This window comes from Onychostoma macrolepis, chromosome 19, assembly GCF_012432095.1.
Source record: "Onychostoma macrolepis isolate SWU-2019 chromosome 19, ASM1243209v1, whole genome shotgun sequence".
In the NCBI taxonomy this organism is placed as follows: Eukaryota; Metazoa; Chordata; class Actinopteri; order Cypriniformes; family Cyprinidae; genus Onychostoma; species Onychostoma macrolepis.
The window spans coordinates 29,308,866-29,325,378 of NC_081173.1; the positions used below are offsets into that span (position 1 = coordinate 29,308,866).

The 16,513-nt window shown below is 34.7% G+C and overlaps 1 protein-coding gene across 11 annotated transcripts in view; it reads left to right on the forward strand.

Annotated features, from left to right (window-relative positions):
• ptk2aa (protein tyrosine kinase 2aa) overlaps positions 1-16,513 on the forward strand; it is a 95,050-nt gene that overhangs the window by 30,967 nt on the left and 47,570 nt on the right. For 4 of the 11 annotated variants that reach the window (XM_058752779.1, XM_058752781.1, XM_058752773.1 and 1 more), the window contains one exon: positions 12,423-12,649. In XM_058752779.1, the coding sequence (XP_058608762.1) occupies positions 12,455-12,649 (195 nt within the window). In that variant the 5' untranslated portion in view covers positions 12,423-12,454. Of the gene's footprint in view, positions 1-4,005; positions 4,318-12,422; positions 12,650-16,513 lie in introns of those variants that run through there. The other 7 variants (XM_058752772.1, XM_058752775.1, XM_058752777.1 and 4 more) reach the window with 5 other exon arrangements.

Below are 16,513 nucleotides of genomic sequence, written 5' to 3' on the forward strand. Positions count from 1 at the left end.
ATATATATAAATAAATATATATATATATATATATATATATATATATATATATATATATATATATATATAAATTATGTATTCATAGAATTATTTATTAATAGCTTTTAGTTAACTTTCTTTCTTTCTTTCTTTCTTTCTTTCTAGTTCATTCCTCACAGCATCCACGTGAATACCATGGTACTTTTTGTAAGTGGAGTATCTACCATACTCGGATGTTTTGTTTCTTGATGATATATTGTCCTCTGAAGCTTGATCTCTTGAGATTTCAGTGCCAAAGGACACACTCGGCATCCTGTAGTCCTGACCCCTCCCCAGTCCTGTCCCGTGCGTTGTGTGTGTGCGTGTGTGTGTGAAGCGTGCGGTGGAGTGTGGAGTGTGTCTCAGTGCAGCAGTGTGTCCTGCTGAGGGAGTCAGAGGCGTTTGTAAAGGCTTTTGTCAGGATCAGTGGGCCGGATGTGAAGGGTTTGTATAGGAAAGAGCTGCACCCCTCCCTTCCCAGCAGCCTCTTTGTCTGGCGCTCTCTGTGTTTGGTGTTTTGAGTAGGGGGTGTAGATCCACAGCTCATATAGTGTCTGCATGAACGCCCAGCACTGCGTCTGATTTTGTGTGCTGTCATGGTTAGTGCTGTAATTTAACCACCCGTGTGTCTTTTTTTGAAGGACACGGAGGCAGGTGACGTCCAGTTATCATCTCTGAAATAATAACACTCATTCTGACTTTATAAACCAGTTTGGTTTAAAAATGTCTGAAACCCAGTGAAACTAAAACCCAATTAAAAAATGGCAATCTGACAAAATAATGATTAAAAAAAAAAAAAAGATTGTGGCTGAGATTTGTGATTGGTTCATTCACACACTGGCTCTGCAAGGCATTATGGGATACAGTACTAAATGTGCTTTGCATATGTTGCACATTTTGGCTTTACAGCAGGGTTATTAGTAAACTAAAACTATAAAAAATATTTCTGTTACTTGAGTTGAAATAAAATAAACATTAAAATTAAAAAATATATTTTGTTTCATATTATTACATATTTTATTTCAGCTAGATGCCAAGACAAAATGGTCTCATTTTCATTTAGCTTAACTTGAAGTCCTAAAATAGCAGGACAATCCTATATGCACTAGTTATTTTAGTTATTTTATTTTGTTTTGTTTTTTATGGGTTAAGGTTTTACAGCTATTTTTTTTTTTTACGTTTTTAAGTTGTATTTATTGTTGTTAATTTAATGGACATTGTTGAAAATCAAAAAAAAAAAAATAGTTGAGCAGCTCCTCAAACAATGACAATATGTGACAGTCAAATAAAATAATAAACTAAAACTAAATAAAATAAAACTAATGAGTAAAAATGTATATAAACTAAATACCCCCACACACACACACAATTACTAAAACTTTAACTATAGTTTAAAAGAAAAAAAAGAAAAAAAGAAAAAATGTATTAAATGTAATTCTAAATATTAAGAAAAAGTATTTTGTATTAATTATGCTAAAATAACACTGGCTTACAAATATTTACAGTTTACAGCAGCAGAAAGAGAGAGAGAGAGAGAGAGAGTGTGTGTGTGTGTCTGTGTGTGTGTCTGTGTGTGTGTGTGTGTGTGAGTGAGTGAGTGTGTACCTGTTTTTCTATTCTGGTGGGGACTTAAAACTGAATACACACAGACTCATGAGGACTCGTGTCACGGTGGGGACCTAAATTGAGGTCCCCACGGGTAAACAAGCTAATAAATCACACAGAATTAAGTTTTTTGAAAATCTAAAAATGCAGAAAGTTTCCTGTAGGTGTAGGGCAATAGAATATACAGTAGAAAAAGCATTACGCCTATGGAGAGTCCCCACAAGGATAGCAAACCAGACGTGTGTGTGTGTGTGTGTGTAGAAATAGAGTAGTATGTTAGTATGCTATTCTGAACATAACCAAGGAGCAGGGATCTTATTTCCAATGGAAATGGTTTCAGACGTCCCGTTTCTAGACACTCCTGTGTGTTTCCTCTTCTACGTGGGATTTTGACGTTGTGAATGCAATCATCGTGGTATTTCCTCTCAGAGATCTTGTTCACGCACAGGACGGCTCTGACCGTCACGGTTTGGGTCCATCTGTGAGGATCCTGAATGAATGAGAGCTTTAGAAGATCTCCTGCTGATAAAGCCAATGATTGGATTCAGTCTTTCTCTCTCTCACACACACACACACACACACTTGTTTACATAACTAATGACTACAGAATAACCCAAACCTCAGACCAGCCCGAAAAGAAAACATTATTTACTTTATGAATCATTTTATCCTTCAGAACATCCCCAGTGGGCGTCCTTCTCAGATTTAGCTCATTTTTGAGGAAAATTTCGACCCCAAACTTTCTCCAAACTCCTGGTGACGTGGATCTGAGATGCACACACACTTTTATTCGGTATTGTGGAATAAAACACACATTTATTTGTGCTGTAGCAGTTAGAAGATGCTGGTTTAACCCACATACTCAACACGATCTGTACAGAATCCATGCATTTCCGTGCTTTGACCGACATAGATTGTGTCAGATGAGCATTTCAGTTTTGCATCATTTGAGTCCGTGCTCTAGATTGTTGTGTTCAGATGTTTACAGCACTGGTTGACTAGGTTAGTGTGGGTAATGTGATTTCTCTCGAACGCCCCAGGCTGAGGAAACAGAAGTGTTTAAGTGCCTCTATTCTTCACATTGTGTTTGTGAGGAGCAGCTGTAGCCGGAGGACATCGCTTCTCTACAGACCCACCACAAATCAGCACTGAGACGACATCTGTAGATATTTATGACTGTACATATGAGTGCTGTTCCAGAGGTCATGTAGTATAATGATGCTGCCTTTTAAATTATTTGATTTGGGCCAAATACTACAGTAACATCCAGTATATGAAAGCATCTCACATCTCAGAATGTGTTTAATTACTCCACAAATGAGCTTTTATGCATCTGTGATCCACAGTATCACATTTCTCCTTGAAACACCGTACTAGTGTGCTTTTACTGCATACTATTCATACTATTTATTTATTGTAATAATAAATAATATATTTAAAAATAAATTATAAGATAATTATAAATTATAATATATTTATGACACTCACTTTATTTATTTATTTATGTTTTTGTTTTATGTATTCCTTATAATTATATTTGATTCAATAGCAAATAGTATTAATATTGTTAATATTATTTAAATTCTCATAATAATAATAATAATTATTAAATTATATTAATATTATTATCAATACTATTGCTACAGTATTGATGTATTAATATAAATTAATATCATTATTACTTTAGCAACATCATTTTAATTTATCTTTTATATATATATATATATATATATATATATATATATATATATATATATATATATATATATATAATCTGATTGATTGTAAATGTTCCTGGAGTTTTAGAGGCATGCTATATGATTAATAAATGTATATTTGTATGTTAATTTGTATTATATTTGCATTTATAATAATAATAACAATATAAGTTATTTTTATTATAATAGTAAATAACAGTACTTAATAATAACAACTATAACAATAGTAATGTAATAATATATAATAATTTGCATTAATTGAAATGATAAAAATAATTTAAACAATGATGTTAAATTTAAATAGTGATAATATTTTTATTGTTTATTATTATTATTATTATTATCATGTTTTATTTATTTATTTACTATAATAAAAAAATACTCTGTGTAAGTTGACTAATAATAAAAATATAGTAGAAAACAAAGAACTGTGTCAGCGGCCCCTAAGAAGGCAGATGCCTATGTAGGCAGTAAAGAGCAAGGCAGCTCACTAGGTTTTGTTAGAGAGCTGTAGTGTAAAGAAAACATGCAGTGAGCATGCTTGGAAACACAAATGGGAGTTTGGGGACAGAGGCAATAAAAAGGCACGCAGGTCAGCGATGATTTGCAGTCGTGGTCGGGTTGGTAAACAGCCACTGTTCAGGAAATGAGTGTGGGATTTGCATATTAATGAGGCTGCAGTGGCTCCTCCCCTTCGATCCTCTACACTGGCCTTTCCTGACTCGATCAGCTCAGTCGCCTCAGTGAAGAAGAGCCACACAGACACCATCTGTCCTCCTGTGATCGCCCAGAGTCAGGACTCCTCTGTGTGGATTACTGTGGTGTGTCTGGGTGTGTGGCGGGACGTCGCTGGGTCTCATGAGGGTGTTTGAGAGTGGCGGGTGCTGGCTGACCCTCAGCACGGCCTCAGACAGACAGTCAGCCGCGTTCATGGAGAAAAGACGCTGCAGTCCTTTCCCCTTGTGCTGGGCCGCAGGTACACGTCTGTCTGTTTGTTGTAGTGCTGCGCAGTGTTTCTGATTGCAGATTGTTTGCAACACTCAACACTAGTGTTCTTGCTTTCTGCATTTCTCAAAGAATGAACATGTTTTATTTTATTATTTTGTTTTGTATTTTGTTTAATCTTGTTTTTTAATCTATTTTTGTATTTAAATTTATTTTTATTTTGTATATTATTTTTACATTACTGTATTTTATGTGTATATATATATATATATATATATATATATATATATAATTTTGTTTTATTTTTATTTTGTTTTATCTTGTTTTTATTTTATTATTCTATTTTATTTCGTTTTAATGTATTTTTATATATTGTTTGCTTTATCTTGAATTTTGTTTTGTTTTGTTTTGTTTTGTTTTGTTTTGTATTTTGTTTAATCTTGTTTTCAATCTATTTTTGTTTTCATTTGGTTTTCTTTTATGCTATTTTGTTTTGATTAATCTTAATTTCTTTTGTTGTTTTTGTATTTTGTTTAATCTATTTTTAATTTTTTTTCAATTATATTTTATTTTATATTTTTGTTTTATTTTGTTTTTAAAAAATTATTTTTATTATTGTATATTCAACCTTTTTATTTTATTGGGTTTTAATTTATTTTTACATTTAATTTTATTTAATTAAATTTTATTTTGGGCTGTAAACATGAATTAACATTGGACTTTGACATGCATAACAACATAACAACAACATAATTTATAATGTTTAGCCAATGCTTTTCTCATCTTACAAAGAGGAATCATATAATGTTAAGTAATTAATCATAAACCAGTTCTTTATTTTTGTTTTAAAGCAATATCAAGCAATATTTTAGTTTTTGCTTTACTTTTTTTTGTGAAAGAGATTTCATTTTTGTGTGTGTGTGGGGTTGGTATTTGTGGTTTACGGGGACACACATTTGTGTAATGACATGGGTATGACAGAGGTATTACAATTTGAAGGTGGTTTATGAAGACACTGCCTATGTGCCCGTAAAACAAAAGGCTTAAAAAACATAATAAATGGTGTTTTTTTGAAAATCTAAAAATGGCAGTAGTTTCCTGTAAAGGGTAGGTTTAGGTGTAGGGTTGGTGTAGGGCAATAGCACATACAGTTTGTACAGTATAAAAACCATTACGCCTATGGAGAGTCCCCGTAAACCACAAATACCAACGTGTGTGTGTGTGTTCAGCACCTGCTCTTGATGCTGTCCATCAGTCAAACACTCATTCAGTCTTAATCTGATTGACTCTTGTGTGACTGACAGGGTAAACCATCTCAATGACTCATGTGTGTGTGTGTGTGTGTGTGTGTGTGTGTGTGTGTGTGTTCACTGTTTTAACGTGTGTTCATCCAGGGAATCATGAAGAGAGAAAATTTGATTTGAAAATGAAAAATATGTCTATTAATTATAATTGGTTGATTTGATTTAGCTGCTTCAGTTCCTGGTGAAATTAATTATAAGTCAACATTTAATCACTCAGTGTTTCAGCTGCGGCTCATTACAGTGAACACATCAAATAATCCTGTAGCAAACACGCTCATTATATTCTATGAATTCATTAATTCAGAATTCATTCATGCTTTAGTCCACAGTTTCAGAGACCGCTTAAAAGAGATCTTGACCTCTTGCTGCATTGAAAGCATCATTTTCCCGATTCATCTCATGCTGAAAGGCTGTTTGCTTTAGTTAAGCCTTTAGGAGAATATGCTGTATTATGAGGTAAAGAGTGCATCTTTTTCATCACAGTTTTTATTCCTATATTCACTTGTTTGCCGTTATTATGCTATGTTGCATTAATGTAAAATTAAAATTAATGTATGATAAAATTATGAAAAGATGAATTATGTGATGTTACTCTGTAAGATACAATCTTGTATAGTCTGACTACTGTGGTCCTCTGATCAAGAACTGGACGTTTAGACAAAAAGACAATGCCTGATTAAAAGGCCTGATTTGTGACAGGCAAATCTGAAGAAATCTGTGAAAACAGAGTTGAATATAGAGGGGAAATATTGTCGAGTTGTTACTAGGAGCCTCAAACACACACACACACACACACACACACACACAGAAACGTCCTTGTCAAACGCAGTGACTCTCTCCTCCTCAGAAGTGTCGCTGTAGGAGTCTGATGTGAAGCTGTAACTCTGACTCAGATCAGTTGGCTGTTAGTGAGATTAAACCAGCAGGATGTGGAGAATATGGACTGAGAGACCCAGAATGCACGAAAATGCATATTCTAGCTGAATCATAAAGATAATCTGTGACCCCTGAAGAGCAGGTTATGCGTAATGGCTGTGTTATTATCGTCAGATCTAATGCACACTGAGCGCTTAGCAGCGTTTAATGTTGTGTTTCTCTGGATGGATGCAGATGCTTGTTCTGGTCATGTTTTGGGAGTGATTTGTGTGTTGCTCTGAATACATTTGCATGTGTGACGCATGTTAACATACGGCCGTGTGCTCAGAGGTCACATGAGGTCACGTGGGCGTCCCTCGTCTCCTCGCATCTCTTTTACTCTCTTCTTTGCTCTCATATCATCTCGTCTGGTATCATCTGTTTCACTCTTTTCTTGCTTCTCTTTTTTTCGCTCATATCTTGTCTTTTTGCTTTTCTTCTCTTCTCTTTTTTGCTCGTCGTCTTGTTTGCTCTCATCTCTTCTCTTCTCATTTCTTCTTTGCTCTCTTGTCTCTTTTGCGCTCATCTTCTCTCTTTTCATCTCATCTCTTGATCTATTGGCTCTCATTTCTGTTCTTCACTGGTCTCTCTATTGCTATTCTTCCCTTCTTATTATGTCTCTTCTTTTTTGCTCTTATATCTTCTGGTCTCTTCACCTTTTCTTGTTTTCTTCACTCATCTTTTCTCTGTTGCATCTTATTCTTTTCTTTTCTCATCTGTTTTCTTCTCCGTTTTTCTCATCTGATATCATCTTCTCTGTTTCTTGTATTTTGCATCTTTTACTCTCTTCCTTGCTCTTGTCGTCTCATTTGCTCTCACCTCGTCTCTTCTGTTTTTGACTCTTTTTTTCTTCTTTTCTTCACTTCTTGCTTACAGTATCTTCTATATTGCTCTCATCTGGTCTCTTCTTTGCTCTCTTCTCTTCTCTTTTGCTCTTTCCCTTCTCATCTCTTCTTTTCTTTGCTGTCATGTGTCTGGTTTTGTCTCTTTTCTTGTCTCTCCTCTTCTCTTTTGCTCTCATATTATCTCGTTGTTTCTCCTTTTCTCTCATCTCTTTTCTTCTTCATTGCCCTCATCTCATCGTTTCTTCTTTGCTCTCTTACTATCCTCTTCTCACTCCATCTCATCTCTTTTGCGCTCATCTTCTCATCATTTCACTTTCCATCATATTGTCTCTTCTCATTACTTCTCCTCTTCTTTTCTCGTTTGCTCTCTTACTGTCTCATCTCACCTCCTGTACTCTCCTCTCCTCCTTTGCTCTCATCTGGTCTCTCTTCTCCTCATTTTTTGGGTCACCGTGTGCCTGAACATGAAGTCCATTGGCTCCACTGCTGGTGCATGCTGGGACATCTGTGTGTCTGTATGACCCCATCATCTCTGTTCCACTGGATGGTTTCATCAGCGACGGTTCCTCGTGTTCTCAGTCTGCTCACTCAGCGTTTCCTGCGCTCAGACTCGTCTCATGCTGTCAGGAATGACTCATGACTCCTAGATGACGGAAATTCAGCAAAACGTCCATGCATTCGCCTGAAATGAGTCATTTTCGCTGGGCAGACGGTGTCGATGTGGTTGCTGGCATGTGGAGCAGTTGAATTAGACTGAACTGTGACATTAAAGATTGTGAAATCATTAGAGATGCTATGTTCAGATTCCGCTGCGGTCACTGCAGTCGCGTTTGCTCATAGTGTGAAGAGATTTCCTTCTGCGTTGCCCGTTTTATTCACAGTGACATGGCTGTTTCTGTGCTGCTTTTTTCTTGTATTGGGGAATTATTTTATCATCTGTTATGGGAAATGAAAATTGCCCAGAAAGGATTATTTACTCATCAATAGTCGCTCCAAAACCATAAGCTATTTTAATCTGGCACCACAGAAATTCAGTGCACCAGGTTAAACATTTACATTTATTCATTTAGCATTTATTCATTTATCCAAAGCGGCTTACAAATAAGGAAAACCACGAGCAATTTGTTATAGAAGCCAACAATATTCATAGCATACGATGCTCGATTTAACGTATAAACTTGATTAGCACACAAGCTAGAGCTGCAGTGCAGAAAATGCATTGAAATGCACAGATTTTTTAACATTTATTTTTTGTTGATTTATTATTGTTATATTTACTTTTATTTAATATTAAAAAACTAATAATAAATAAAATAAAATAAACAAAAATATCTATTTAAAATAATTAATAAGCAAAAATAACAATAAATAAAATAAATGTAATAAAGACATAAAAAATGATAGGAAAAATATGAAATTTATTCATTATTAATTTAATTTCTATTATTTCTTTATTATTTCCTATTTTAATTTTAAATATATAAATAGGAGTTATAGTAATTGCCATCTGTGGTTATGGATTAGTTAAGTAACTTTATTAAATGCATTTTGTTCACTGTAATTGAAATAGATAAATCCAATTAAAATGTATCCAGTATTTTTGCGTGCCATTTGTTTTTATGTATATTAGGGTTAAAATGCAGTGTTAATCTCATATACAACTCAATTGTAAGTCACGTCTCATGTGATTCTAATGAGGAGTGCTAATTATTTGTTGCATGTTGTTGTCGTCTACAGTATCTAGACAGTATACAGCAAACAAGCTCACTAGGTTTTGAAGCAGAGCCTGTAAGTCTCTTTGTCCTACATGAGCTTTAGTACAGTATTTGCTGTGTAAATGGTCATAGGGGTGTGTCCAGTCTTAAGCCACGCCCCCACACACCTGGACGGCAGGTGAGTCTGCCGAATATGATGAAACATCAGTGATGTGCGGGTAAACATGACTCACACACGGCTGTGACGAGCGATGAGAGCTTACTGTATGTCAGAGGAAGAGGCTCAGCCGTGTGTGTGTGTGTGTGTGTGTGTCAGATATTCCCGAGCTGTTACAGGCACAGACGTGTGTCGGGGATTTCTGTGCGCCGCACGTCTCTCCTCATGTTTCTCGACAGAGATGGACGTCTGTCGCGTGACTCTGATGTGCCGTGTGTTTGCTGGCCGTTTCTACTCACAGGTACGACCGTCACGTCCACGAGCCGCTCTGATGCTCATAGCTTAGGGTTTGGCTTCAGATAGACGGCTGTTTACACTACTGATCAAAAGTTTGAGGCTTTTTTTGGAAGAAATTAATACTTTTATTCAGCAAGGCTGCATTAAATTGATCAAAAGTGGCAGTAAAGACATTTATAATGTTACAAAAGATTTCTGTTTCAAATAAATGCTGTTCTTTTGAGCTTTCTATTCATCAAAGAATGCTGCTAAATAAAATGTACCACAGTTTCCACAAAAATATTGGGCTGCTGTTTTCAACAATGAAAATAATAATCAGTTTGTTTCTTGTTTCTTGAGCAGTAAATCAGCATATTAGCGTGATTTCAGAAGGATCATGTGACACTGAAGACCTGAGTAATGATTCTGAAAATTCAGCTTTGAACACAAGAATAAATTACATTTTAACAGATATTCCCATAAAAACAACTATTTTAAATTTCAATAATATTTCACTATTTTTGATCAAATAAATGCAGCCTTGGTGAGCAGAAGAGACATTAAAAGGCTTACCAACCTTAAACTATTAATGGTAGTATATATGTAGGTTTTTCTGTTAAAATACTGTCTCATTGTGTTCAGAGTCACTAAAAGTCAGTATTTTTTGTTGTTAATTGGTCAGCTTCAGGCTCACTAGTGATGTGCGTTTGATCTGTTTGTCTGAACAGTGCTAGTTTAAGTGTGATGTTTTGGTGTTTGTTGATCATGTATGAGGCAGACAGACTGCGGTGTGTTTGGATGGTGTCCGTGCCGTCGGCTCTGTGTGTGTGTGTGTGTGTGTGTGTCTCCTACATGACTCTGAGGGTGTAACGGCTCATTCACTGACACTTTGATGTGTGTGTGTGTCTTTTAAGAACACGCCTGGCTCATATTTTGTAAAGCGCTTTGAGATGTACTTTTAAAGGCGCTATATAAAATAAAGTTATTGTTATATTTCGCCCCCAAACCCAAAGAAAGGCATTATATGTGGTATAAAGGAAAATGAAGCCTGTATTAAACCTCATTTCTCCAGCAGGGTGAATCACATGAGAACCATTATTACTTTATTGCGCTGTGACTATTTTCATGTAGTTCTCATTACTGTAATTCATCCAGATGTTTCTCACTGATGATTCTCATTAATTTCTCATTACTGTAACACATATCCAGACATATTGATCATTAAAATAGGCATAAAAATTCATTCAGTACACAAAATACTCCAAATGTTGTCTTGTATGTATATATAAAAGTATACATTTATCATGTGATCAATTAATAATTTATATATATGTATATATATATGTGTGTGTGTGTGGTATTTGTGTGGTGATATACGAGTATAAAATAAAAAATATATATATTTTAATTTATCATCAATTAATCTAATCTCATATATATCTCATCAATTAATAATTTGTATAATTATATATAAATCGATTTAAAAAATCTAATAATAATTGATATATATATCTGAATGATTTCCTGTGGTAATTGGCAGCATGTCTCAGATCTGTAAATGGGTGTTTAACCTGAAATAGTATTTGAAGCTCTGTTTCTCAGATCTTTTATTAGATTAGTTTTGTAATAAACTGAAAACGGGAAACACACACGGAGTTGCATAACCGTGCTGCCGTGTGTATTTGTTCTTGCACGTTTGTTTATCTGTGTGCCGGGTGTGTTTCATATTTGTGATGGTGATAAGCGGCAGATAAGCGGACGTCTGGGATTGTAGGAATGCTGCTGATGGGAATGTGCCGTGATGTGCCTCTACATCGCCTCAAAACCGTTCAAATATCAATCCTTCCCAGCATCCATCTGTCCTGAGTGTGCTCTGGAGTTTAATGTGCGCTCAGAAGATCAGCAGAGGGGTTGAGTGTCGAGTTAACCAGCTTAACAAACCCATAACTCTCCTCCAGATTAGTCAGGATGGTTTACCAACCCTTCTACAGCTTATAATCCTGCTGGTCAACCACCAAAACCCGCTGGTGTGTGAAACCATGAATGATCCTGGTCTGTTTCCTCTGATGTAAGCGTTTGCTGTCCATCTGCGAGGCGTCTGGTGTTTCATCTGCTCATATATTACGCCTCTTCATTTCATGAGGAAATTTATCGTACAGTTTCATACGCTTCGCCGTATTTCGCCGTCTGGCTCTCGAGCCGCTTGACACACAGAGACAGAGCGAGAAACGTCCTCAGATTCAATCAGAGGTGTGAGAAACGGCGAGAGGACATTGTTAATGTTTATTTTATTTTAAGTAAAACATTTTTAATGTTTTTAGTTTTAAAAGAGCTGCACAATTTGGCTAAATTTGTGTGATTATATATCAGTAAAAAATATAATAATAATAGTTGTAGTAAAAAATAATAATAGTAGTAGCAGTAGTAGTAGTAATAATAATAATAATAATAATAAAATATATAATAATACGTTCCTTATTATTGTTGTAATTTTATTTATCTTATTAATGTTATTTAAATTATTATTATTACTATTATTAATAGTAGTATTATTATTTACTATTTATTCATATAAACAAATATTGAACAAAATAAGAAGATATTACAAATATTTTACTGTAAAATTAGATAAGTAATTCTTTTACGTTTACATTTTTATTTTTTAATATAATATTTTAGGAAAAATAATACTTTATATTATAATTTTGTCATCAAGCTTTTAATTTGGTGTAAAAATACAGTCATGTCTTAAAGCTTTTCTTTTTCACTCTGAGATGCTGCAAACACTTCACTCTGAAACATGATGCAGCTATGTTTATTTAATTGAATTGCAGCCTCTGTGATTTGATTATGGCGCTATTAATCATGCAGCCCTGTGCAGAATGACCCTGATCAGTTTCCCCTGTTGTCTTGTTTCTGTCCAGAATATGACAGACACCTAGCGCACAGTAAAGGCATGGCGACGGCATACCTGGAGCCCAACCCAAACCACACCCTGGGCAGCGGGGCCAAGGCCCGTCTCAGCGCGGGGACGGAGCGGGCCCCCGGGGCCCCGGACAGGGTCCTGAAGATCTTCCATCGCTTTGAGAACAACAGCGAGCACAGCACCTGGTCCAGCAACATCCGGCATGGAGACGCCACCGACGTCAGGGTGAGAAACACATCACACAAGTTCTGCTGAGTGTCCTAATGTTGTGTATTAATATCTATAGCTTTTAGAATCTATGTTTTTCATGCTAACAGAACCAGTTGAGCATGGTTTCTAGATGGTCCAAGCTGTCCTTTTGTAGTCTTTAGCTTGTCTGAGCTGATCTGAGAAGGTCTAGATGGGTGTTTGGCTGTAAATTTAATACACCAATTCTGTGCTTATCTATTCTATTGTATTCTACTCTACTCTGTTCTGTTCTAATTATGTAAATAATACATATGATTTCATCAATTATAAACAATTTATATTGCAGTTTATATACATGTGTATATACATTTTAACAAACATTTGTTTATAAATTAATCAGTTTTATCATATAATATTTTAATATATTATATGATAATATTATATTATTATATCATTATAATATATATTTTTTTTTTTGTAGTATTTTTTTTCTAAGAAATCCAAATAAAACTGATTCCTGAGGGTTTTACAGGGTTTCGAGGTGGTTTGAGTTGGTTGTATTTAGTCATTAGCTGATCTGAGCTGGTCTAAATTTTAGTTATAGCGTGTGATTTAAAAAAATAAAAATAAATATAAATATATATTTTTTTTAAATAAGTGTAACATATGTGAATTTGTTTTTCATTTATAATATTATTAATACATTAGTTTAATTTTTGTAGCTTTATAAAAAAACTACAGCTGTTATAATTCACACTAACAAATTCAGATAAAACCGGCTCCTAAGGGTTTTACATAGTTTCTAGGTGGTTTTAATTGGTCATTTATAGTCATTTGCTGGTCTGATCTGGTCTGAGCAGGTCTAGTTGGTTGTTTGGCTGTAGACCAGAGTTGTAACATAGGTGTGTTTTTCCTCTTTACGGACAGTCTTTTGATTTTTAGTTACAGGATGTGTGTGGTGACAAACAGAATCAGAGTTTACAAATGTCAGGTTTCCTTTACTGGATGTGTGTGTGTATGTGTGTGTGTGTGTGTGTGTGTGTGTGTGTGTTCAAACATGTAAATCTGTCCTTCTCAAGCTCAGCTTTCACTGAAAGGCTTAAATACTCCTGCTGAAATTGAATTCATTGGCTACTGAGAGGGGAACGAGTCGAGATGGACGGCTCTGTTAGAGACGCTGCAGCTGTATTGATCAGCGTCTATGTTAAGTGGATTGTTTCAAAGGAAGGATAAACATGCTGTTCCTCTTGATCGGATGCTCTCTGGTGGTTTCTCACATTTCACTCTGACCTCTGGGGCCTTTATAACTGACCCGCTCTGTCTGGACACAAACTGTCTTCATGCATGATCATTTCGACTCAACAAGAGCATGTTTTGGGCTTTTTCTGCATGATAATTCAGTGCATTTTAAGGTAGTACACTACAGGCAAAAGCACTGGGCAGTTTTGAGATCTTAGGCTATTTTGCTTCCATAATACATCGTATTTCAGACTTGTGGACAGAAAACATCCAAATACACCGTGTTTATTTTATTGCGCTTTATCTATTTGCATCTGTAGATTTTAATCTCTATACAGTACATATCTTTAATGTTTAAATCTCCACTTCAGTGGCACTTACATAGACCAAACTTATACAATATATAACAATAAATGATAGAAAAAGTATGAAATAAATAAAGAAATCACAGTATTATTGAAATAAATAAATATATAATGAAACAGTATTATAAAACTATGCTGTTTTATTCATATCTATATTCTGAAGGATTTACCTTTAAAGCTTCATATACCATTCACCAGATTTTACAACATTTTATTCTTAAAAACATGGTGAAAATTTTATTTTTCTGTCTGTTGACAGTATTTTCTGATTTATGGCATGATAAGAAGAAATATCCATAATCTCTAATATGTCGACAAAATCAAACAAGCACTTTTAAAACAGACTTTGTCCAATGTTTAGATTCCTGTTCTGGAAATGCATGCAAATGAGTGCATATTTAATTAGATAATGCATGATTTGCATCTTAAAAAATTGTTTTAAAAAATGGTCAGTTTTGGGATGTTGGCTGATTTTGCTTCTATAACGTCTCATTTCAGACTAGTAAAAAAAATACACTGTGTTTATTTTATTGCACTGTATCTATTTGTATCTGTAGATTTTAATAACTATGCATATCTTTAATGTTTAAATCCATTTAAGTAGCACTTACAAACACCAACATTTAGAGTTTTATTCATATCTATATTCTCAAGGTTTGTTCATATGTCATATTTAATATGTCAACAACGTAAAACTAGAATTTTGAATCTGGCTCTGGCCAAATGTATGCAAATGAGTTCATATTTAACTAGACAATACCTAATTTGCATATTTAGGCATCAAATTTCGGAATACTTGTCTTAATGTATTGTGATGAATCAGCTGGGAGAGATTGGTGATGTTACTGTATATTTTTTGTTTTACCATATTCATCTGTGGTGTGTTGTCTTCTGATCTGTGAGAGCATGTGGAGGTCTGGTTGAGGTCCAAATCAAACACGCCTGAAGCTCAGAAACTCTGTTGGGCTGCTTTAATGGCAGCAGAAGTGGGTTTTTCTAATGCAGGCTCAGGGTCAGTCGTGTCTCTTATCTATTTAAGCTTCACCGCGGATGTTCAGATTTCCAGCAGCAGGGATTTTATTCCTCTTGAGCTTCGTACTGACAGGCACAGATTAAAATGAGGAATCTTTAGTGGCATGAGGAAAGCGGTCCATTCATATGACAGTGGAAGAACGAATGGAGAAACCAACGGTTTTGATTTAAAGTGTAATAAAACTTTAACTGCATCATGACACTTTTTTTATATTTTGTATTAGCTGTCGTCATTTGTTAGCCACTTTGGATAAGGGCATCTGCTTAATGAATAAATGAATATGTTAATATAAACCAAATACATTAGCATTCAGACCTACATATAAAATAACAAGGCAGGAATGGCAACTTCTAATTGACAATTTGCATGCAAATGATTTGTGATGTTAATGATGCTGAGCCTTCTCAGAAATTGCTGATTGCTCAGAAATGAAATGCATGCTTTTGTTTTTATAAATGAGTAGAAAGTCATGTCAGAGAAAAGACAGTGAAGGTTGTTAACGTATATCTTTTTTTTTTTTTTTTAATTTGCATCATGCATGTAGTCGCGATGTTTCTGATTTAAAAATATATGCTTTTATCATGCTAAGAAATACAGTGCAGTGCTTTTGCATCCAGTCTCTTAAATTCAAGCACATCTATGTTTCGTAATTCAGGTTTAAATTACAGTTTTTAGCTGTAAAGCATGTGAACGTATCATATAGTTAAGTTAATTTGAGATGCAGATCTACACCGTCGTGATTATCTCATTAAACTCTGCCAAACGAAGGGCTTTAATTATTCTAATGGGGGATTTGCTGTTGTTTCAGTCTCAGATTAACCAGCCGATAGCAAACGGCTTGTCATACATTTGAACTCGTCTTTGCTCACATCCTCTGGATATTTGAAGGCTTTAATAGTCAATTACAAAATGCATGTTCATTTCAATTTCATGCACTAAAAAAAAAAGGGTATAGAAACAATTTTCCCTCAGAAACTGCAAGTAAATTTAATAATTATTTACAAAGGAATAGCAAGTAACAGTGAATGAAACATGATCTTTTAAAAATAGTATTTTCATGTAAAACATGCTCCAATAATCTTTATTTACACTTAAAAATGATTAGTTTGGTGCTACATTTTCATTTTGTATTATTATTTTTTGTTTACACATGCCAATTAGATCTGAAGTACTGTAGTTCGGTTGATGTTTACGGCTCATGAGTCTCTTTTACTGGTACATGATTTATTTTAAAGGCCCAGATCTTACAGAAAGCACACGTAA